Source organism: Delphinapterus leucas, chromosome 8 (genome assembly GCF_059928025.1).
Source record: "Delphinapterus leucas isolate spDelLeu-1000000601 "Yukka" chromosome 8, BTC_Dleu_Yukka2, whole genome shotgun sequence".
Classification (NCBI taxonomy): Eukaryota; Metazoa; Chordata; class Mammalia; order Artiodactyla; family Monodontidae; genus Delphinapterus; species Delphinapterus leucas.
Window position 1 is genome coordinate 5,754,477 of NC_143136.1, and position 24,655 is coordinate 5,779,131.

General features: G+C 51.6%; 1 protein-coding gene across 3 annotated transcripts in view; it reads right to left on the minus strand.

The window, feature by feature from the left end:
- Window positions 1–12,353: 12,353 nt before the first annotated feature.
- Window positions 12,354–24,655, minus strand: part of SH3BP4 (SH3 domain binding protein 4) — a 94,057-nt gene continuing 81,755 nt past the window's right edge. For all 3 annotated transcript variants that reach the window (XM_022568027.2, XM_022568030.2, XM_089916185.1), the window contains 2 exons: window positions 15,526–15,714; window positions 12,354–14,494 (listed from right to left, as the gene is read on the minus strand). In XM_022568027.2, coding sequence (XP_022423735.2) covers window positions 14,270–14,494; window positions 15,526–15,714 — 414 coding nt within the window. In that variant the 3' untranslated portion in view covers window positions 12,354–14,269. The remainder of the gene's footprint in view (window positions 14,495–15,525; window positions 15,715–24,655) is intronic.

The window sequence follows — 24,655 nt, forward strand, 5'->3', positions numbered from 1 at the left end:
AAAATGGAAGTTTCCCAAGGGAGAGAATGCTTTCAAGTTTATATTCATACTTAGTTTCTGGTGAAATGCTACCATTAATTAGTGGGTGCTTGGCCTTTGGAAAAACACCACATTGCAAAAGTTTCTTAACAAAACGTCCCCCAAAACAGAGAGAGAGACGGGCAATGGTAGGTGTGATCCCAGGAGGCTGCTGTTATCCTGTGCGGAGAAGGCTTTTAGTTAGAATTCGAGGCATCATCACAATGATAATGTCAGTATTATTTCCTTCAACTCAAATTCTATATCACCGTCTGAACAGTCACTCTCTGTGCATTTATACACCCGTTTGGTCATTTGGTCCAAGACCTACATCTCATCACTTCCGGCACCCACTTTTCTTCCATCAAAATTCTTCGCGGGTGACCCACATCATTGCCGGCCCCAGCCCCAGGCGTAGGGTCCTAGTTCGGAGGCTCACGGCATTTTTTGTTGATAACAGAGGTGCCCTGGAGAGTCTGCGCAGAATTGGAACTTTGGCTGAATCAGGCACAGGTGGTTGCTTCATTTATTCTTGTAGGTCTTTTTTTTTTTGCGGTACGCGGGCCTCTCACTGTTGTGGCCTCTCCGGTTGCGGAGCACAGGATCCGGACGCGCAGGCTCAGCGGCCATGGCTCACGGGCCCAGCCGCTCCACGGCACGTGGGATCTTCCCGGACCGGGGCACGAACCCGTGTCCCCTGCATCGGCAGGCGGACTCTCAACCACTGCGCCACCAGGGAAGCCCTGTAGGTCATTTTTATTAAAATGTATTTTCCATTAAACTTATAAGCTTAACTCGCTAAACTCATAAACCTTCAACTTAGACGGTGCTGTACGTCAATTATATCTCAATAAAACTGAAAAAGAAATGCAGTTTGCTTCCATCAGGAATTTTTCACCACGTCCCAAGCTGTGTCATGCACTTTTGTTGGAGTTACATTGGAATAGTTTAAAATCATATGATATTCAGCTCTGACTCGAATGGCATTAATGGATGCAGGTCTGTAAGTTACAGCCCCAGGCTGTACTTTCACAATGAAAGTATTAGGCCAGTTTTCAGGCCCAACTGACCGAATAATGCATGCTTGCTGCTTCACGGTGCAGGAATAGGTCCAGACACACATGCTCCCGTGCATATGTACGGGCTCCACTTGGGGTCGTGCAGTTGGCACTGGTCCCTATTCCTCCATCCTATAACAGGATTTCTAGTTGGTTTATGGTTACACGACAACCAATTAGTGAACAGAATGCTCCCCGCACCAGGCTCCCTTATAGCTGGGCGGGGGGCTGTTTGAGTGTGCGATAATGAAACACAAAGGAATTCTACTTAGTGTAGTTGCCAGGAAGGTTCTTGTTTCCCTTGTGAGAAAAAGACAACTGGCAGATCCCATACCCTTTGCCCTCTCCCCCTCTTGCTGACTGGAAAATGGACCTGGTACCCAGAGATGCAGCATGAAGCCACAGCCTAAGGATGGCTGTGAAGGGAGATGAAAGTCTAGTTCCCTGAGCTTGTGCATCAACCCTGGACCGTGCACTCAGCCTGGGAACTGGTCAGGTTAGAAAAATAAACCCCTTCTTCGGCATAGCCGCTTTCCGCCAGGTTTCAGCTGCATTCAGCCAAAAGTGGTCCCGGCAGACTGATAGAATGATGCATGTCATATATGTGATATGCACAAGACGCAGTTGCTAGAAACATCCGGGAAGGGCGTGCCCTGGGCGTAGGTGGGCTTCATTTGATCAAGGCCAGTACCTATGAGTCCCTCTCATACTCATTAATGCTCTGCATACGAGAGTCTTTTAAATGGACATCGCCTTTTTTTCACAGCCTCTAGGCTAGTGGTTGTTGAACTTTGGGGGTCATGAACCTGTGTGAGAATCTAAAAAAGAAAACCTCCGGACATCCTCCTCGGAGGACACACAGACCAAAGTAAAGAAAAAATAAGCGCACCATTTGAGGGTTTCAGAGAACTTCCTAAAACCCATCGAGGGGTGCTGGCTGCAAACGTTCTGTTCTGTTCAATCAGTTTTGATGATCCCTCTCTAAAGGCTCACCGTGCTAATTAACAGGATGCTAATTAGGTACTTGTCTGATTTTTAATTTTGCAAATTGGGGTATTCGTTTTATTCCTTGCAATTTACTAATTCTAAATTATTCTCATTTCAGAAATCATTATCTATAGCAAAAAAAAAAAAAAAAATCACTGGTACAGCGTAGGAAATCAAATGGCACAAAAACATATACAATGAAAACTGAGTTCTTCCCCCAAAGGCAGGACTCCAGGCCCTAGCAACCCCATGACGGAGCTTCTTGGGTGTCATCCCAGGAATGTTTTGTGTGTAACTTCCATAAATGGGAGATTTTATAGTCACTGTTCTATTTTGTTTTCCACTTAGTATATCTTGGAGATCCTTTCACACCAATTATTATAGATCTGCCTACTCCTTTTAATGGTCGAACGGTATTCCACCATGTAAGCGTACTGTGACTTACTTAACCACCTCGGTATTAATGGACATTTCTGCTGAGGCAGGTTTTAAAATCACTCTTGGCTCAGCAGGCTCTGTGCTGTCTCCATGCCAGCCATCAAAACACGTGGGGAGAACACAAACTAGTCACACCTGCTTAACCAAAGGAGGTTAAAAACAAGAAGGCTGTTACAAACCCCTCCCCACTTTTCATCATGTCCATGTAGAACATTCTGAAGTCAGAAATACAATTTTTGCTCTTTACCACTTCCAGTTATGCAAGTCCCCGTTTCCTCCTCTTGCTGGGGTTTTTGACTCACAGGAAAACATCACCTGGGTATGGTAGGAATGGGGTTCAGCAAAGACCTTGGAGCCAGACTGCCTGGGTGTGAATCTCAGCTCCACACTTTGTAGCTATGTGACCTTGGGAAAGTTACTTAACCTCTCTGTGCCTTACTTTCTCATCTGTAAGTGAGGATAATGATTTTACCGGTTGCATGGGGGTGTCAAGGGGATCAAATGAGTTAAAATCTCTAAAGTTCTTAGGACTGTGACACACAGAGAAAGCGCTAAGCGTTGGCTGTTACTTGCCTAGGTGGCCGTGGAATAAAACTGAGGGGTCAGTGGCTTCTGCAGTGGTGGTGTTGCCCACGGTAAGGAATGCCTGGAGTCTGTCTCAGAAGCCTCCTTGACCTCTGGCGCAGAGGCCCACATGTGTGCTTGCACACTTGTGCACACATAAGTACACCCCGCACACACCGCCCAGGCCCATCCGAGGTCTATTGAGCCAGGGATGGTGTGCAGGAGGGAGGGACTTCTGCAAAGTCCTCCTGGGGACCAGCATTAACCAAACGAGAGACTGTGCGTCTGCCTGCACGGTGCCTCCCATGGGGACGGGAAATCCCTACAGCCCTAGACATTAGCCCCTGAATGCAGAACACGGGGTAAGGCCCAAACCGCGGCCTGGCCTGGGGGGCACAGTGACCAGCGGGGATAAACATCACTACCCCTGATGAATAGGAGGTCTGAGAAGGCCCAGGACTGAGGGAGGTGGGCCCATGGCTGAGCACTGCCCCATTTATTCCTCCCATCGGGGACGGTCCAACAAGCCCTAGAGACATCGTTCGTACCAGAGAAGCCTCCCTGAAAATAACTGCCTGGATTTTAATTAAGGTTCAGCAGGAGGTGACTGAAAAGTGGGCCAGTGAGGAGAAGCCGGGATGCCCAGGAGAGGAGTCTGGGGCCAAAGCTGGGAAATATTTAGAAATCACAAAGCGGAATCCATACCCATCCCCTCCTACTCAGATATCATTTACATTTCTTTTCTGTCTACTGTTTCACCATAAAATGAAAAACTGAGCTTGTCCTCATGCTTCAGAGCACCCAAGAATCAGATGGAAAGCTTGGTAAATACAGATTTCCTGCACAGGTCCCACAGCATCTGACTCAAAAGCCCTGGGAAATCTTGGAACCTGCATTTTTAATACAGATGAAAATGCCTGCTGGAGAGGCCTATTCAGGTGGCCTGTGGATCGCACATAAAACATCAGGCCAGGGCTTCCTGGTGGCGCAGTGGCTGAGAGTCCGCCTGCCGATGCAGGGGACGCGGGTTCGTGCCCCGGTCCGGGAAGATCCCACATGCCGCGGAGCGGCTGGGCCCGTGAGCCGTGGCCGCTGAGCCTGCGCGTCCGGAGCCTGTGCTCCGCAACGGGAAAGGCCACAACGGTGAGAGGCCCGCGTACCGCAAAAAAAAAAAAAAAAAAAAAAAAAAATCAGGTCAGTGGTCACAGCAATTACGTTTTTAAAAATGTCCTTAAATAGTGGAGTTATTTCATTTTCTCAAGGTTACCAAGCTGGTACCCACTTCACTTCCTCCCAGAGTTGTGGCTCCAAACCTATGGGAATCCCGAATAATAAGGATATTTTAGCTAGAGCTCTGTTCTGATCTGATTGACTTGCAAAATACCCAAGTGAGAGTAAATACTATAAACCTTTGAATAATATATATATTTTGAAGGCATTTTGAGAACAATTATACTAATAAACCACCTTGTTTGAAGTGAAATGTATGAGTACTGTACAAAGTTCTTTCTTTCAGGGACAGAGTTCTACCCGATACATCAAAGGTATCCAGTCATACTTCCAGCAGGGTTTTGGAATATATGACGTCGCAAACAGAAAATGGAGTCGCTTTTACTTGGGTATGAATTTCGGAACGCACAACCAATTTATTTTTGTTTTGATAGTTTTAGATACACCGTGCATGGCATCGTGACACCAGCCACCAGGACATCTCTATGCGTTTTCCACAAAGCTAATATTTGAAAAATGATCCCTGTCGCCCAGGTCCTGGGAAAAAATACATAAACCTCCAAGGTCTGTGTAAATTATTTCTAACTAGGTCAAGTGCCCCGAGTCCCTCAGTACACATTCAGCACCTTTTCTGTCTTTAATTTCTCAACTCATCTACCACATAGAAAATGTGATAATTAGAAATATGTAAAGGTGTTTTGAAAAATGACTTGCAGAACTGGAATATGATTTTCCAAATTATTTTAACCCATAAGTGTTTTCCTATTAATTCACCAGTTGCACAAAGAATACACTTTCATACAGCACTTCCCTCTACACACAGGAGGTGGCATTTGTACATTTCAACCTCACACGTCATTAAGCTGACTTGGCAGCGAGGATTTTACTATAAATCCTTCATCCTGCAGTTGGTGATTCTAACCAGGCTCAGGGTCAAAAATGAAAGTGACTCCGCTCTCCAGACCCCTTCTCTTCTAGGACGGCCCTGTGACTCCTTAGAGTCGCCAGGCAACCACCCTGCCTGCTTTACTCAGGTGACCGTCCAGGGAGGCCTGTGACACCAGGACAGCTCACCTGAGGCTGCAGGTGTTGGCCTTGTGTACCCACGCCTGCTATTCTCACCTAGGTGCGATCATCCACACCTTGGGTGTGACCTGGTTTTGTGCTTGGAGTGTAGAAAGTATGCTGTTGTGTGAAAAATAAAGCAAACACTTTTTTTTTTTTTTTTTGCCCTAAAGTGTGAGCTTCAGCTGAGCTGAACATATGTAATGCTATAGTGAACTAAAACAAGTAGAGATAGAACTTTCTAGAATAAAATCCAAAATGGACTCGCCACAAAACTTACATTTGTTTGATTTTTAAACATCGTTACAATGACACGCAAACCTGTTCAGGCACTTGGTACTTGGCCTCCATCCTCCCAAGAGAATCGGTCAGCAGTGGTCATTGGGAAGTTGTTTATTCGACAAGCCGTTCATCCAAGAATGTATTGAGTGTGAGTGTGCATTTCTTGAGCGTGAGCTGGACACTGTCGCATCTTCCTTGCCCAGTTTACAGTCTGTGAGGGCACAACAAGCAAACACACGGCTCTAACACGGACAGATTCAGGTTATATTTGTGGTAAGGGCAGAGGGCTGGCACGTGGGTTTGCGTTTTCTGGGTTCCACGCATAGCAAGAGTGTCCTCAAGAGGAGGACAAACTGACCACCTGGAAAGCATAATAAAGCCGCTAGCTCAGTGAGGTCGAAACAGCCACGAGAGCAAAGAGCCACGGAAACAGTTCACCTTGTATCTCCCTTATTTGTCCAACGATCTGAGTCGTGAGGGATGCACGGGTGTTTGTCATCAGCCAACATTGTACTTTGCCAAGAAAGGCATTAAAACAACTACGACAATTTACTATCTTTATCAGTTGCCCAAATAAAGGGCACGTTAACACTAAAAAGGCTTAATCTCAGGATCAGGGAGCGTGATCTGCTTTCTGTAAATCTGGCTTTCATGAAAGCCCTCCGGGCACTGTCCTCATTCCTCTCATTTTGGGGGGACAGGTGGAAGCTTAGCAGGGCCAACAAGAACCTGTGCGCCAGCGTCTGGGAGACACCCCTTCGTCAGCCCGAAAGGGTGGGGGTTATGGGCATGGGTTTCTAGTTCACAAGGACCATGCTGGCGGCTGTGTGGAGGATGAGCTCAGGGGGCGGGGCTGGAGTTGCAGGTACAGGGAGAGGTGATGGTGGCCAGGACCAAGGTGGAGCCCCGGAGAGAGAGGAGAGGAAATGGGGGGGCGCGACCCAGAAGCCTTAGAGGTCCATGTGATGGCACGGGTGTTGGGAGGGGAAGCCCCGTGGAGGGTGTCCGTTAAGGTTTCCACACTGTCTGCTCCAGCTTCTCACTGGCTTTTTTGGTCTAAAATATCTCAGTGACGCCTTCCATTCTTCTGTTTGGAGCCTAGAACTGCTCACCCCTCACTGCTCCCCACGACAGCCACGTCCTCCACAGCTTCCCTCCCCGACCACGATGCTTAACCAACCCCTCCCCACTTCCCAGTGAAGCCGTTCGTCAACGCCTGGGGCCCCCAGTCCTGACCCGCCGTGTTCTCAGACGCCCCCCTTGGCCTCGCTGCTGCTGCTCAACCAAAAGCCACACCGAGTCCATCTCCCCCTTCCGTCGCCCACACCCTCCGGCCCCTGACATCCAGGGCAGTGCAGGGGCTTTGGGACCCCGGGCTTCTCTGCGGCTAATCCGACCAACACCTCCTGTCCGGGTCTGTCACCTCCTCACCCCAATCCCCCGAAGCCTTCCCTTCCCTCTGGGTCTAACCTGGCATCAAGCCTGCACACGACCCTTCGTAGAGCAGCGTAAACCCCAGCGCCTCTGATCCCCTCACTTGTCCCCAAACTTCGCCTCATCAGAGGCCTTCCAGGCCGTCCTGATCTACACCTGCTCCTTCCCCTAAGGTCACGGTTTTCTCAGTGTCCCTCATAGCACTTAACCTCCACCTGACCTCACACTGAACATTGATCTAGTTTACCGGCTGTTTCCCCACTAGCGCGTGGGCTCCATGGGGACACGGATTACACCCCCAGGGCCTGGAACAGTGCCGGGCAAACAGAAGGTACTCAATCAGCATCTCTTAGTAACCCCCTTCCCCTGCCCTTCCAGAATCTTCTCAGGATTTCCCCTCCACCTTGGGGTTTCTTCTCAGAACCCCCAAATATACAGCCACACTCTCATTCAAAGCCCCGTCACCCAACAGGCTCCCCGCTCCCTGGAATTCTTTCTTGGTCCACTCTCATGACAGTGCCTCAGTCTCCCTTGAGTGTTGAATATTTGCCCCTGCTCTGGGTTACAAACTCCTGGAAGCCCAGGAACTGACTCCTCTCCCTTGATGGGTCGCCCTTGAGCCTCTGCGTGCCCATGACGACACCCAGACCACATATACCGATGAGCAGCCTGCTGGCCCTTCTGCCAAGCTGCCTGCATCCCGCTGAGGTCCATGTTGCTCCCTCAGTTTTGGTGGTTCTTTTGCTGTCCCCAAAGTGGAAATTGCCTTGAAAATTGTACCATATACATATGACATGAATATAGATATTCTTGTATTGATAAAAAGTAAACCAATTGAAATAGAAAGTTGAGAAAAATGACTTGAGATATTAAGTCATAGACACAACCAGCTAATTTCTTCCAGTTTTTCTTCTCCCCTGTTAGGTACGCTATTGGCTCAGAGAAGCAAAGCTTTAAAAAGGCGATTCTTGCCAACCTGGAGCAGAAAATATTAATACAAGCAATTCAAACAACAGGTATAGCAAATCTTGGTGATTCACTTTCCTTAGGAGGAGCTTTTTTTTTTTTTTTTAAATAAGGGAAAAAATTGCATCTTTATTTTCATGAACTTTTAACTGAACATTAGCATTTCCTTCAAGTAAGCATGGAGGCAACGAACCTCTGTAATATTAGAAATTCCTGCGATTTTGTGAACAACTTCTAAATCTCAGATATTTTTATGTCCATTAATGTTCTTGCAGCTATTAAAATCCTCGTCACTACCTGGAGCTTATGGGGGATACGAGACCTGCTACTAGACAGTGCTCTTTGGTACATAAAGCACATCACAATTTTAAAAAATCTTTGGGTAACTGTATGTAAGAACAATTGCTTTCATTTGCGGTCCCAGGTCACGAATGCACATCACTTGATGCATTTATGTGATTCTGAGGCGTCTACAGACCTCAACAAACTGTCAAGGGGGTCATGGCACAAAAAGGGTTAAGAGCCCTGAATCTCACTCCCTAGTTTTCATAACCAGACCCTGGGGGTGCAGGGAACTGGAGCTATAACTTTTTTCTTTCACATTAAAAAAATTGTGGTAAAATGAACATACATTTACCATCTTCCTGATTTTTAAGTGGTCCCCTAACTTCAGCAGCGTCAAGCACACGCATACTGCTGTGTAACCCACCAAGGATGAGCTCTCGGGTGGAAATGACTGAATCTTAAAAAAGGAAAACTTTGTTTATATGTTCACTGTAACTCAATAAAGCTAAAATTCCAAAAACAAACCCAAAAGGGAAAACTTTGGCTAAGTGCAAATATTTTAAATACTCCTGATTTTAGGGAAACGGCCACAAAATAGTAATGCCCAGCGTGCACACACATCCCGCCAGAGATCTGTGAGGGCAGAGTGGAGACACCCGTCTAACCCTGACACACAGCCGGGTTGTCAGTGAAACTGTCCCGGCTCTGGCTTTGGGCATTTGCTTCTCAAGCAACGGCTTTTACGCCGTTTCCTGCTTCTGATGTGGCACGGCTGGGGGTAGACAGAGCTGGGCGTTGGCCGCTGGGCCAGCTGGGCCTGTTCGCTTTCCCTGAGTCTCAGGGTTCCCATTTGTGAAACCAAGGTGGTCCGGGGGGTTAAAGAGAACCAACCTTTCATAGAGCACAGGCGCTAAGCAAAGCCTGGGCACTTGGCATTCCCTTTTGCCCCAACATTCAGGTTACTTGACTATTTAGGATGAGGTCATTTCAATCTATTCTATGCAAAACTCAATTTTTATTACAGCAAACACCAAGGTCCAAATATACGTTGCCCTTGTGCCAGGAAATGAATCATTAGGGCGTGTCGTTGTTGGTGTACACTCCATTGGGTTCCATCCCTGCCATGCTTTTCCCTTTGAACTCTTTTTATTTATTTATTTATTTTGCGGTACGCGGGCCTCTCACTGTTGTGGCCTCTCCCGTTGTGGAGCACAGGCTCCGGACGCGCAGGCTCAGCAGCCATGGCTCACGGGCCCAGCCGCTCCGCGGCATGTGGGATCTTCCCGGACCGGGGCACGAACCCGTGTCCCCTGCATTGGGAACGTGGAGTCTTAACCACTGGACCACCAGGGAAGTCCCTGAACTCTTTTTAAAATATGAGCTGGGTTTGATGCCTTCACTGCTGGACAAGTTCCACTTATTTTTAACACTGGTTGTAAACCCAGCACAAAGCCCATTCTACGCACTCCAGTAGCCAAAGTCATCCACATTCTGAGATGCATTCTTATGGCAGAGATATGGGTAGTTCCCTCATGCAACACTCATTTATTGCACAAAGCTCTGGGGACTCAGAGACGAGTTTAGACACGGTCACTGCCCCAAGGAGCTCAGTGTGGCTGAAGAAGGAAGGACAGGTGTTTCACCTCAAGAAGAGCCCAGGCAAAAGCAGGGAGCTCTGAGAAGGGGAGATAGTCAAGGGAGCTCTGCAATTGGGGGTGGGGAAACCCAGAGCTGTCTGTACAACGGGCACTAGGAGTGTCTCTGGGTCTTCCTTTGTATCCCATGGAGGGGGGAGGAGCCTGGGCAGGTGGACTTAGGTGAGAGGGTGCTGGAGTAGCTTGGCCATAAAAAGGAATGAGAGCAGAGACACAAGGCAGAGGTCGTTAAGTCCAGGCATGGCAGTAGGAATGGTTGGAGGACCAACTATGGGCTGCGGGGATCTGCAGACCAGACCCCTGGAGGGGAGGGTCCCAGGACTAAAACGGGGCTTGGCGGCTGTGGCCAGGTGACCGGAGACTACCCGAGGGGTGAGGTCTTGGTGACCACAAAGTAAACGATTTGGTGCACGTCCCGTCTGATGTGACTGCTCGACAGTCAGGCGAAGGCCAAGGCAGGAACTGACCATGCGCAAAGTTGCCCTTTTCCTGGGAAATCAGAGCACAGCTTTTTTCAACGAAGTCTTTCTTCTGAATGTGTGGTCCTCAAAAACACTTACAAATATCATAACTGTATATGCCAATTATTACCATTATCAATGTCAAAATCAACATCAATAAAGGACTGGCAATTTTAACCAAGCTTCTTGGAGTAGCCTAGAGAATATTCAGTACAAGTAGAAAAGTCGTTCATGTTCAGACTAGTAGTGCCCAATTCCGGACGTGCGCAAGCCAAGGAAAACTAGTGTGACTAAGTTCTCTTCATCTTTACCTGACACCATCCAGGTGTGAGCGGGATGTTTCCCTTTTCAGAGCAAACCCGTCATCCCTCCAGCTTTCCCGTTTACAGCAGTAATCTGGGAATACCGGGACCTGAGATTAAAGGGATGCCGGCCGCCATAACGCCACAGCCTCCGGGGCCTGGAGGTAAACTCTGGTTGCTGCAAGGAAAGCCTTCAAAGGGGTCATTCGGGGACCTGGGCTTTGCTGCCTGACTCTTCCTCACCTTTAGGTCCCTGGAATTCCTTCTGTTCAATTGGGACAGTGCAGGGCTGCCCGGAAGGTTCTATGGGACCGGCCTGATGGCGCCTGTATCACCAACACTCATGTACCACTCGCCGAGTCACTCGGCCGCACTTACTTGCAAGGGAAGCTGGAAAACACCTGAGCTGTTTGCTCAGGAAGAAAGTAGGTTTGGTGACCTAGCCAGTCCCATCCCAAGTAGTTTCCCCTTTTAAAGATTTACCTTCCTCTGCCCCTCTGACTTTTGCATTAACCTGGGCAGAGACCTCCAGATACTTCCAGCTGGATTCCTTCCCTACCTTCCCCCAAGCAAGCCACATGCAAAGCCCTCGGAGAAGGAGGCGGGGCTGTGAGTTGAACCCTGTCCTTCAAGATCTGTTGGAGGTCCCATCCCCCAACCTGTGAATGTGACCTTATTTGGAAATAGTGTCTTTGTAGAAGTAATCGAGTTAAGATGAGGTCACACTCAATTCAGGCGGGCCCTCATCCATGACTGGGGTCCTTAAGAAAAGAGAGGTTTGGATGCAGACACAGGGCAGACGGCCAAGCGATGCCTTGATCTTGGATTTCTGGCCATCGGAACCTCAAGAAAATAGATTTGTTATTTTACGCCACCCGGTATGTGGCACTTTGAGACAGCAGCTCTGGATGAAAACCTCCACTTCTGCCACTGGCCGTGCAAGTCAGTCAACTGCAAAATGGGTGTCAGGATATGGCTGGCGGGGCTGGAACTGAGAAGCACGGAGGGTACAGGTGCACCCCGAGGTTCTTGCTTGTACAACACGCCCCAGGCCCGTGGTGGGGAGGGGCTGAGCCTTTTGTGGTCCCTGTACTCTCTCTCAGTGCTGCAGACACCCTGTTCCCCAGGTCTGGCCTGGCCTTGGGCTCACTGGTGCCTACTCAGCCTTTGGCCTTGGATTAAAGTTACTTCTCAAGGGGGCTCTCCTTAGCCCCACTCCTCCCTACCACCTGCAGGTGGGGCTGGTCTCCATCAGTTGCCCCCCTACCCTCATCCTGTTCTCTCCCTGGGCTTGGTTCAGAGGGCTTGGTGAGCGCAGGGCCCGTGGGAGTCCGGCTTGTTGTAACCTGATGAAGGTGCCCGGCCCTCAGAAATGGCTCGGCCCTCAGCTGTGTATTGTGGGTTTGGGATTGGCCAATTCCAGGTACACAGGACCAAGAAAAAGGAAAGCCACCCACTTGCACCCTTTGGGTGCTCTAGGCAACACTGATTCCCATTAGTTAGTTGACGACTGAGATCCCTATATTTCAAGAACAATTAAATCAATAGCAAGAAAACAGATACCCACTAAACCAACTGTCACACTGTCACCTAGGGGAGACCGGGTTGGGACGGAGCCATGGTTCCATGCACTAGGTTTTGTGTTTTACTAGAAGTCTGGGTGCGTACAGGAAAAAAAAACACACACACTTATGTTAAAATATCCAAAGAAAATTTACTGCAACTTTCGTAGAATTGAATTTGTGCTACAAGACACGTTGCATAGGAAACTATTTAAAGCCCCTGAGGAAAAAAAATCTCAGTATTTAAGGTGCGACTGGCTTTGTTTCTTCTTTGGGGAAGAGCGAGAGACGCTCTCTGGGAAGACTGAAGGTGGAGAGTGAAGAACCAGTACGTAAGGTGACTTCGTGTGACGATTTGGGGGAATTGTGTATCTTGGTTCTTGCAGCACAAAACATGTAGTGTTTTTTTTTTATTGTTGTTGTTGTTTTCTAGTCAGTTGGCCTTCCGTATTTGAATCAATAGATATATAAGAATGTTTTAGCCCAGTAAGGGATTTACATTGATTATACTAAGTAATTAGCATGTTTCCAGAAAGCAGATTTAGAGAATGAGATGCCAGAACCCCAGATGGCCCAGTATCACTCATGTAAGCACAGCGCATATCCTGGCCCCTTCCTGGGGATCAGCTCTGTTGATCTGCCCGTATTTCTTCATCCCTGTCCCTCACTCCCTTCCGAGATGCACGCACAACGCAATTGTAGAATTCAGCGCAATTTGATCTCCGACCATCAAGGTTATCAATGCAACAGTCCGCCAAGTCCCAGATTTTATGTGGGAAACATTTTCAGATGACATTCATCCTGCTCAGATAATCTCCATATTGTTTAAAAAAAAGAGATTCCTCTATGCTATTTATTTCCAAGGAGAGACAGGCATACCGGGAGGGGAGAGGGGTTACGTTTTAGGTGGAATGAAGTAGAGAGTTTGGCAAGTGGCAGCAGGCACCTCTGGGCGTCAGCGTAGGGTGTGCTTGTGGTGACGTTTTCTTCGTGCCCAGAGGAGAGGCTTCGAGCTCTGCAGTGAGCACTCCCCTGTCCCCGGGGAGAAGCAGGACCTCTCAGAGCTGCAGGGGCCACCTCTCTCCACATGGCGTAGCTCTTTTTTGCATTAAGGGCGCACAGGCAGGGGCCGTAGACAATGCCACCTGCCCGCCGCCTTCTCATCTCAAGTGCACCCAATCGCTCCTGCTGGATTTCACTCCTCCTGCTAAAGCTCAAAAAAGCTTCCCCTGTGCTGTGGCCATTCCTTTACTGCAACACGAGGCCAAGGTACAGAAGGTAATAAAAATCACAGGGAATCGCAGGCCTAGGACAGCCTCAGAAAGAATGCGCACGGACCACACTCATTTACTGAAACACCACGTTTCCTATTTGATTTCTTTCTTTCTTATTTTTTTTTTTTACAATTACAGAGGCAAAAAGGTCCAACATCTGAACGAGTGTCTTTCCGTGCTAAGTGTTGAAATGCAAAGAGAATCCGGCAATCAGAAATGCCCCCATGACCCTTAAATACATATATACATCTGTAACATAATTTAAAAAGGTCTTTATAGAACATAAAAACCTCAACAGTATCTGCCCCTATGAAGTATTTTCTTTTTCTTTTTTTTTTTTTTTTTACCTTTATGGTCCATTAAAAAATTAGATACCACCTTTCTCGTACGCCCCCCCATACTTTAAAAAAAAGTTATAAATTTATACTTAACAAATAGAAAGCTATTTGATTGGCAACAACCTGCAGTAGAAATTCCCTCCAGGTCTCTCCCGTGACAGAGGAGGCAGGTGGAACATCGCGTGTGCTCGGTCCTGGGTGTGGATCCAGCCAGGAGGGACCCTGGGTCTGTCTGAGCTGACCTTCCCTCCCTCCCCAGCTCTAAGTGCCCGCCTGGGCATCCGGGGCAGACAGAGGGCACGCACCCCGGAGCAGCCCTCTGGGAGGGCGTCAGAAGGTCGCAGACCCGTTCAAATCACGAGGTCGTCGTGGTCCACGGGACTGAAAGCGGCCGCTCGCAGGATGTCCAGGGAGTTGACCATGATCAGGGTCCCTGTGAGGTGTTTCCAGCGCTTGGTGATGGGGTTTTTCATCTTATCCAGGCCAGTGTGCAGCTCCTGGATGACATCCCGGTAGCTGTCCCCGACCTGGTGGCTCCAGGTGAGTAGAAAGTCGTACGCAGGCTTCCACATGGCCTGGGTAGTGGAGTTGTCCAAAACCAAAAGAGAGAGAAAAGATTAGGGGACACTGAGAGACTGGGTCCTAGAACCTCTCCTAGTACCAGTATCTCTGTTCATCACTGACACAACTTTTTTTTTTTCCAGTACGCGGGCCTCTCACTGCTGTGGCCTCTCCCGTTGCGGAGCACAGGCTCCGGACGCGCAGGCTCAGCGGCCACGGCTCACGGGCCCAGCCGCTCCGCGGCATGTGGGATCCTCCCAGACCGGGGCACGAACCCGCATCCCCCGTATCGGCAGGCGGACTCTCAACCACTGCGCCACCAGGGAAGTCCCCTGATGCTACTTTTTAAAGAGTGAAATGAACCCAAAGAAGCCGCCTCCGTCCCGGGCCAGCATATTTCAGAGGCAAGAACCACACACCTTGTGTGAGAGCAGGTGTATAGTACCAAGTAGTGACCAAACAAATAGAAAGGTTTCTCTTTCCTTCCAACCTCCCGTAGCACTTTCCGTTTATTTAGAAACTCATCACATCCATCAAGGATGCCCTTATTCTTGGGACTCCAGCTTCCGAGGTCTTGCAAGCCTGACTGTCTTTCCAGAAACTTAAAGTGACCACCACTAGACAAGTGAGAAAACAAAGACTCCCTGAGCAGGAACCCAACCAGCCTTGGCCGAAGCTGACAACATCCCAGGTATGCATTTCACACCGTGTGGGGCAGAGCCCCAACCAGAACTGATCACGAAGGGCTCCGTCAAGCACCATCGGGCGGAAGGTAATGTAAGATCAGGATCAGGGACGGATGGGCAGCTCCGAGGATGCTGTTCCAACGCCCCACTTGACGGGAGAGTGGCCTTGCCGCCGCCAGGGCCCGGGCTCACAACTAAGGATCCCAGGAAGGATGAGACTCGCTCCCGCTCAGCGAGAGCCTGCTACGTGCCAAGCACCTGCCTTCACGTTTTACCTATGTTGTCCTCGTAAAAACGCTGTACAGTAGACATTGTCATCACTGCATTTTACAGGTGGAGGGAAGGGCAGCCCCACTCACCTCGCTGTCCACCACCCCATTCCTGTCCCGGTGAGGAGACTCGTATGCGTCCATCTGCTGCTTGGACACCTTGGCGAGCTTCTCAGCCAGCTCCCTCCAGCGCTGGGCCACCTCGACCGCCGTGGTCAGAAGCACGAAGTCCTGGATGAGTCTGACCACCAGGCCCTGGCAGTCCATCTTCAGTAAGGCCTAAGGAGGAAGGAGCAGGCGTGAGGCAAGACACAGGGCAGGCTCTGGTTTCACGGGAAGCCTGCACCGCAGAGGCCACGAGCCAGCACCCTCAACACTGCAAGGCCTGAGCGCCAGCACTGCCGGGACTCCCAGGTGCAGGAAAAACCACGATCTGTGGGAGGTACTGGGTCCCCCGCCCACAAATTCTCGTCCTTCTGGAACCTCCCAACGTGACCGAATGTCAAAGTAGGGATCTTTGCAGATGTAATTAGCTAACATGAGGCCCCACTGGACTAGGGTGGGTCCCTAATCCAATGACTGGTGCTCTCATAAAGAGAGAAACAGACATGCAGAGACAGAGAGAAGTAGTCCACGTAAAGATGGAGGCAGACATGGGGTGATGCAGCCACGTCACTGGAGCCACCAGGAGCTGGTAGAGGGGCACAGGCCAGACCCCCTCAGAGCCTCCAGGAGGAGCCAGCCCTGCTGACACCTCCAGACCTGTCACAGGATAAACCTCTGCGGCTCAGAGCCTCCCAGCTTGTGGTACTTTTTCGCGGCAGCCCCGGGACACTGACAGGCAGGGTGCGTGGGATGACAGCTGTTCATCTGTTCCCTCCCCGACTGGGGCACCTGGAGAGGTGATGCCCTTTGCCCGGACAGGCAGCTCGGCATGGCCTGGGGCTCAGGGCAGGACAAGCTGATGTCAGCAGGTGGGGAGCCCCAGCGGGCAGAAGAGGTGCAGGTGAGGGCTCAGATCCAGGCCTCTCAGGTTCTCGAGACACACGAAGGCCTCGCGTGGAGGGGAGGCTAACAGGACCATCAAGAAAGTCTCCAGAATTGATGGGACTGTTCCCTTGACAAAGCTGCGAGAGCCTTCTAGTGTCTCTAGGATGGGGATCACTAACTATGGAGGGACAGGGGCTCAGGAGGGAAACAAACGCCCGTCAGCCAGGAAGGAGGCAACGGGCAGAGCCTTGCCCAAGTCCCGGCTCGGCCCGAGCAGCACAGGGCCACCTTGGACTCGATCCCCCATCCAGGAAAGGGGCTGGTCAGTCAGGTGGGCTTCCAGCACAGGGCTCGACGTCCTGTGGGTTCTGTGCGGCCCCAGGCTGGAGGCTGTGTCACATTAGCATTTCTGGCTCACATCAGTAGCACAAACCCGCAGCCCTCCTGTCCGCACGCATCACCCCAAGCTACGAGCTACACGGACGGCTGCTGGGTGTCGGGCTGCGGGTCCGGTGAGAGCCGGTACAATGAGTGTGCAGCTTTGGGCGGCCAGGATGGAGCCCCAGGCAGGGGGAGAAGGCGCGGTGAGAGCCAGACTCTCATCCGCGGAGCCTCTGCCGTCCAGCACATCCTCGGTCTACAGCCTGACACCTGCAGAAGCGACAGGGTCTGAGACCCCCTTGGGTCCTTGGACGTCGAGGATGCAACCAAAGAGATGCTGCTACCGGTCACCGGGCCCGGCCTTCTTTCTGTCCCTCTATGCTCTGTCCAAGCACCTGACGTCCCTTCAAGGCTCCGAAGAGAAAGTGTTAAAAACAGCAACTGACCAAGCAGCAAGCCCCCCCGCAGCTGAGCCAAACACACCGCTCACGCGCTCCCTTCAAACATCCCGTGAAGACGCAGGCGGCCTGGCATCTGTGCAGCATCAATCTGCTAGTTGAAAGAACGCCGCTATTTCTGAGTATTCTCACCTGCGTTTTATGTTTATTTGGGGGGAACTTAACAAATGAAGAAATGGTGACTTTTGGGGGGAGTCCCTGAACGCAGAGGCTGATGCCCCAGCATCTCAATCTTTGCCTTTAAAACATAAGATCAATCTGAGGCCGTCCTGGGTCCGAGGGGGCCATAAAGGTGGGAAGGCAAAAGGGAGCTTGAGGACCACATGGTCCTTTTCTGATTTTTGTTTTTGATTTTAAATAAACTATCTTCATTGAGTATTTCCAGTGAGCCGGGTGCAGGGCGCATCTACCTCTCAGAACCCCCATGAAGGGAAGCCAAGCTCACCCCAATCTGCAGGTAAAATCGGAAGGAAAGGGAGGGGCTCCCATACCTGGTGAGGGGCTCCAGGCAGCCTGTCCCCAGCTGCTACCCACCGTGTGGGTTGCACGGTGTCTGTTTTATAGACCCCGAAGAGGCTGGGTGGCTTGTCCAGGGTCCCACAGCTCGAGGGCACAGAAGTGGAGGCAGGCCCAGACTTCCCGGTGCTCAGGCCAATGGCCTTTCCAACTGTGTGGGCACCACGTGACATCAGGAACCGAGCACGAGGCGTCACCTCAACGATTTACAGACTTCAGAAGATGGTCTCTGAACTTTGGTATCTTCAAGTGAAATTGTTTGAAAGAACTTAAATGTTTACTAGATTTGTGGTGCAGAAGATGTGAAGAGTATACAGGGGTGTGTTTGTGGTATGGGGGAGACATGTGATAAACTGGTAGAATTCTGGATTTAAATTCTTTTGCCTGAATAAAAAACAACAACAAGGTCCTACTTATAGCACAGGGAACTATATTCAATATCCTGTAATAAACCATAATGGAAAAGAATGTGAAAAACAATGTATATATATGCATAACCGAGCCCCTCTGCTGTACAGCAGCAATTAACACAACAATGTAATTCAACTCTAATTAAACAAAATAAATTAAAAAAAAAAAGTTAAACAAAAATTCTTTTGGCGTGGTGTGGTCTGAGCCCAGACACACAGGAGAGGCAGGGTGCCCTCCAGCCACGCCTGGTGCCCTGAGAAGGCGTCTGGCCAACCTCCCGTGACAATGGTCCCACCCAGGCTTCCTCACAGTGTCCCAGCAGTGTCTGTGTGCTCAGTTACCAGACTCCGCAGGTGGCCTTGTTTTCTAGGTAACAGAACACTTCAGAGTCACCTGCTTCTGATTCGGGTATCCCTGGCGGGGGCGATCAAAGCTGCTCTCTCCCAGGACACCGGGTGCAGGCACAAAGGTCCTGAGAAACTCAAACCCTCTCTCTGGCCCCGAGCGGTCACAGCTGGGGCAGAACGCTGCCCACACCACCGCCAAGGGGGAGTTCATGCATTTTTTTTTTCTGAACGGCACATTTTGGGTGCCCACCAAGTCTCAGCAATAGAAAATTTCTCAGGGGCAGGGATACGGTGCTGGAACCTTTTCCCTGTAGCATCCTCTTTAATTCCTGCACACACACCAGTATACACAGGTGATACCAGAAATAAAGCACAAGGCTGGTTCCAGCTGGACTCTCACGAGCTGGAGTGACCCATGACTTAAGTCAGGGTGGCCAAGTCTGTTCCAAGGACAAGACAGGACCTATTTTTGGCTTTGCGGGCATGGCGTCTCTGCCTCAGCCACTTGACTCTGCCAGTGGGGCGTGAGAACGGCACAACAACACTTGAACGAGTGGGCAGGGCTGCGTTCCAGTAAAATTTCATTTACAAAAGCAGGTGGCCCGCGGGCCAGTGTGTCAATCCCTGTTTGCAGAGACATTCTTATGAAAATACAACAAAACATCACTTTGCTGTATGTTCACTTCACCCCAGTCGTGCTCCCATTCCTGGGATGCTGAAACACCAGAAGGGCAGTCACCATGGCAACCCTGCTCCTCCCTGTAGTAGCAGCCTTGGGCTGTGGGACCACCTGGCAGGAAGTCCCCAGGAACCTCCCTAAGTGCACAGCAGGTAGTTAGCTGTGTCCTTCCTCTTCTGGGGGATAAAGAGATTTTGCTCCTGATTCAGAGAATCCCTCCACACCGTCCTCTCCAGCCCTAGCTCTCCGCGATCTCAACATCCCCCCTTATTTCCATTAGTTTTCAAGGTTCTCGGTGTTGATTTCACCCCACACCTCACTCCTAAAGCAACCACCCACCTTGACTTATATCCTACAGTAACTTTCCCTTTTTCAGAGAAACTTCACCGAGAGCCCAGAGCATCCATCCATCCTTCCTTCCTTCCTTCCTTCCCTCCCGGCCAGGAGGACAGACACTGTGCCTCTCGTAATCCCCAAAGTTGGGAATAATCTCTTACACTGAAAGCGTGTTGTTGAACGAAAATACTTCCCGTTCTCGGAGACCTGGGTTCCTCAGGGTTCTGTCTGCCACCCTCCACACACACACACACACACACACACACACACACACACGCACACACACACGAGATGGCCATCACCCAAATCCACGCAGCTCTACAGCACGAGCCAAATCCTCCTCTCTCCTCAGTGCTGAGCGTTGTCATTAAGTCCTGGTACAAACACATAGCAACGTCTCCTGCTTGGGCTTTCGACCACACTCAGAAAACCCTTCCCCAAACCACAAAGTGTATGAGAAGCAACATTAATGCCCTAAAGACAGAGGAACGTGCTCTGTCGTTTCTTGCCTTCATGAAACAAAACAAAAACCGACATCGAAATCCAAGGCTCAGAGAGGTGAGGAGAGTATATACACACCAACAGGGCTATTCAGTCTGGTCGCTGCAGTGATAGCTCTTGACACCAGCAGGGCTGTTAAGGCATCCCCTGTCATTCTCAGGCCTTGCACGCCCCGAAGTGACACCCACTGCCATGCGCCAATGCTGGCTCCTCCTGTCTCCAGAGGGCTCCTACAGCTCGCAGAATGTTGTCATGGAACGAACAGGGACAAGCGTGCAGAGCCACGGGGCCGGGACCCGGCTCAGAGCAGCGCTGGTAATGGTGAGACCAGGCACCACTGCCCTACCGGAGACCGAGGACCAGAGCACCTGCCCGGCTGCGGGGCGCGCAGGCTCCACGCAGACACAGAGCCGCCTGTACATGCTCTCCAGGCGCGTACAGAATGCAGAATATGGACAACGCAGGGCGAACTCGGGGGACTGAGGAACATCGGCAGTGTCTACCCTGCAGCCCACTAACACGGGCCGCCTCTGGGAGACGGGCCGGGCACTCCTGCTGCTGGCCCTCAGGACAGACACACAGCACCGCAGCACCTGCTGTTTTCACAAACAGAAAAGTCAACGAGGATGATCTTCAGTCTGGAGAAAAGCGAAACCCGGGGTGAGCCACGGCAGCGGGGCCGACCCCAGGACCCCAGGGGCTCTGACGGCCAGCACCGGTGTGCACGTGGCCTGGGAACTGCCGCAACCCAGACCCAGGGCCATCGGCCATCCAATCCCCACTGGCCAGGGCAGGATGGAAGAACACCCCGGGCTACTGCACAGGGCGCCCTCTTTCTAAGGTCGGCCAGGTCTGAAGGCAGATGTGGGTAAAAGCCAAGGGATCCAGGCACAAGCCTGTGAGGGGCTCCCCGCCTCACAGCACTTCCGTTTGACCTGTACTTTTCATCTCTGACCTCTGCTAAAAATGACCCGCCCACTCATTGCCTTAACAAGAGGAGAATCCAGGGGTGTGTGTGAAAATTAGATTCTCCACTGCCAGGTGTCCTGGTATTCTGAAAGAATGGCACTCAGAGGGTGTGTGTGGGGGAGGGGGAGACTGGCTGTCACCTGAGTGGCTCTGAGACTAGAAGGCAGCAAGGAGCAAAACACCTGGGTAGATGCCCAAGGAGCAGGGACACACCTGGATCTCCAAGGAGCAGGGACACACCTGGATCCCCAAGGAGCAGCACACACCTGATCCCCAAGGAGCAGGACACACCTGGATCCCCAAGGAGCAGGGACACACCTGGATCCCCAAGGAGCAGGACACACCTGGATCCCCAAGAAGCAGGGACACATTTGGATCCCCAAGGAACAGGACACACCTGGATCCCCAAGGGGCAGGGACACACCTGGATCCCCAAGGAGCAGGGACACACCTGGATCCCCAAGGAGCAGGACATACCTGGATCCCCAAGGGGCAGGGACACACCTGGATCCCCAAGGAGTAGGGACACACCTGGGTAGATCCCCAAGGTGCAGGGACACACCTGGATCCACCTGGCTCCCCTTCACGTCCCCTAAACACTTAACACCCCCCTCCCCAATGCCCACAGAATAAAGCACAAGCATTATCCAGCCCAGGTGGCCGTGTGCCTCCCTCCCATCCCCCCATGTATCATCATCTTGATTCAACCCAGCCTCCGGCCTCTCCCAGCCTCTGGTTCTACCCCATCCCGTTCCTCTGCACCCTTGGCCCTTGCCCATACTGTACTTTCAACCCGACAGCCCCTCCCTGTTGGATGGGATTCTGCACATCCCTCCCTGAGTCAGGGGGGATCTTTGCCTTTCCCTGGTCCACCCATGCCAAGGGGATCTTCTCTTCGGGGCCCATTACGAGTCTGTCTTGCACTCCTGTGGTTGTTCACTCGGCATCTCCCTCAGGGGAAGGCCCAGCACCCAGCACCCGCACTAAGCACACAGTAGGCACCCAAGAAATGCTGAATGAGTATGGAGCGCAAACACCTGCCCCTGGCTGGCCGTGATGGCTCTTCAGAGCTCTGTTAGAAGCTGCAGCCATATACCCGCCACCTGTTCTCGCTGGCCTGTTTTGGACAACACAATTTGACTTCAAAAGCTCTTCAAATAGGTGGTGCCCATTCCAACCCACAAGTCCCCCCAGCTAAGAGATCCCCAGGGGTTCATTCAGTGATCTCTAATGCCTGGGGACTCTGGGAGCTCTGTCCACCCTGGTCACTCTCTTTGGAGTCAGCCCAGCATCATGCCTCCCCCCATTTTCATTATAGTCGGTGGGGGGCATCTTCGGTGTTGGATGGCCATCCTCTGTCACAGACATGCATGGCTTCTACTGGAGAGCTGGGCGGACCGGGGACAGAGGGACATTTTCCACGGTGGTCACACCATGCGGGTGAGCAACGCAGCAGAGGCACAGCAGGAGGTCATACGGGTACATAAGATGCCTCTGGACCAGCTCTGAGATTGAAAATATGCACTAAAACAACAGAAAGAGGGGACGGAACCAGAGAACAGAAGCATGTCTGACCTCACGAGACTGCGTCCAGATCAGATTCTTAGCCTGCATCCATTCATTCGTTCACTCATTCATTCACTCATCAACTATCTGGTTGTTTCCTATGTGCCAGCATCCCTTCCCTCGTGGAGTTCATATCCAGTTAGGGTAATGACAAGAACCATGAATACAAGTAAACAAGACCATTTCAGATTCGAGAAAACACCGTGAAGACAATGCTACAATAACACAGACGGTCAGTGACCCAGAGACACAAGGTTGCTTTATCCAGGGTTGCAGGAAAGGTCTGACAAGAGGACATTTGAGCTGGAATCTGAAGGCTGATAAAAAGCCACGACGTGAAACTGGGGGAAGAGAATTCCAGGCAGAGGGAACAGCATGTGCAAAGGCCTGGGGCAGGGCAGCTGGGTGTGTCCAAGATACAGAGAAAAGGCCAGAGTGGCCGGCGTGCAGGGGCAGGTAGGGGCCCTCGGGCTGTGATAGGCGGGGCTGGGTCTTACAGGGCCTGTGGGGCAGAGGAAGGGGCTGGACCTCGTGCTGAGAGCAGTGGAGGGATGGACAACTAAGTTCTTGATTCTTTTTTCCTTCCCATCTCCCCACAAATTTACCATCCAAAACCTTCACCACTTCTAATTCGTTCAATCACTGCTTCCAAACCAAGGAGCCATACTAAACAGAAAACTACCTTCAAAATGAGAGCGGTGGGGAAGTGGTGGTCTGGCTGCGACACGGCTGGAGCGGGGGCGGGTTAGATCAGTGGCTGAGGCCCCAGGAAGCCTGACTGCTCAGTGGTTTGTTACGTCCCTGGAAATAAAACACCTGGTTTCCAGTGACTCCTGAGACACGCTGGGATAAATCGGCCTGTGGTTTCTAGAAGTCTGGCCAACCATTCAAATCTGCCAGCCCACAAGATGAAGAGATAGGAGAGGGGGTGGTGGGGTGGGGGTTGGTGGGGGGGAATGCTGCAAAACCAGTTTCACTTCTGTACCACAAATCTAACCTGTCTCAGGGCCACATTCCTGCCAAGGTCAAGGTTCATTTCCTCCTCTCTGGGAGTCCTGGTGGCTGTGGGCCTGGCGGGGGTGGGGGGAGGGGGGGCAGCGGGGGCAGGGAGAGGGTCTTGGACGCACACAGACCCCCGTCCTCACACACAGTAACCCAAGGAAGCCACCTGAAAAACCTGCTCTCAGAGAAAGTTCTCCAAGTTGAATAAAACAAGATGAAAAGAAAGGAGCAGGAAATGGAAGTGAGAGCCGCCTCTGTGCCGCCCAGGTTGATGCATCCTGCACCCCTGCCGGTTCCAGGTGAGCATCTTCTAGCTGTGACTAAGGAACGGTCGATACCCTTTATGTTCCATGAATGCACATCATTCCACCGTCCACAGAGGATCCCGGCTGGACGCTCACCCTGGGCCGCTGTGCGAGGTCCATCACGAGGGCACCGGGCAGCTCGGGCTGGAAGCAAGCTCCGGGAATCGATCTCACAGGTGGGCCGGCGAGGCGAGCCCCTGAAGGGAGGGTCCTGGGTCCCAGCTGTGCAGGAGCCCCATCCAGCGCAGGGGGAGCTTCCTCTGCTGCCCATCCCCACCCCCGCCTCACCCCTCCCCGTTGCCATGACAGCCGGCCTCCTCCCCACCTCTCCCAACTGAAGCTGCCATCGGCGACCCATCAGCGACGGATGCCCCCAGCGACCCCCTGGATGCCACCTCCAGTTCCCGTCTCCCTCCTCCGGGCAATGTCAGGTTCTCACCTTGCTCCACGCATCCGGCACCTTCTAGTATCTTGGGGCCACCGATAAGGGGTCTTTCTTCACGCCCCGATCCCTTGCCGGACTGCAATGCATGCTCCCTGCAGCAGGGGCCATGCCACTGTGGGCCGTATCCCCTTCTGTCCCCCCAGCCCCACGGGGCTGCCCAGGGCGTGCACGCAGTGATGGCCCTCGGCTGCACACCTCCGTCCACGCGTGCATCCTCACTCACGCAGACACGCCTGGCCCATCCGTTCCAACAGGCGTTCCCTCAGGATGGCAAGTGCTGGGGGCAAGGAGGGGAGTTGAAGCGGCAGAAGTTC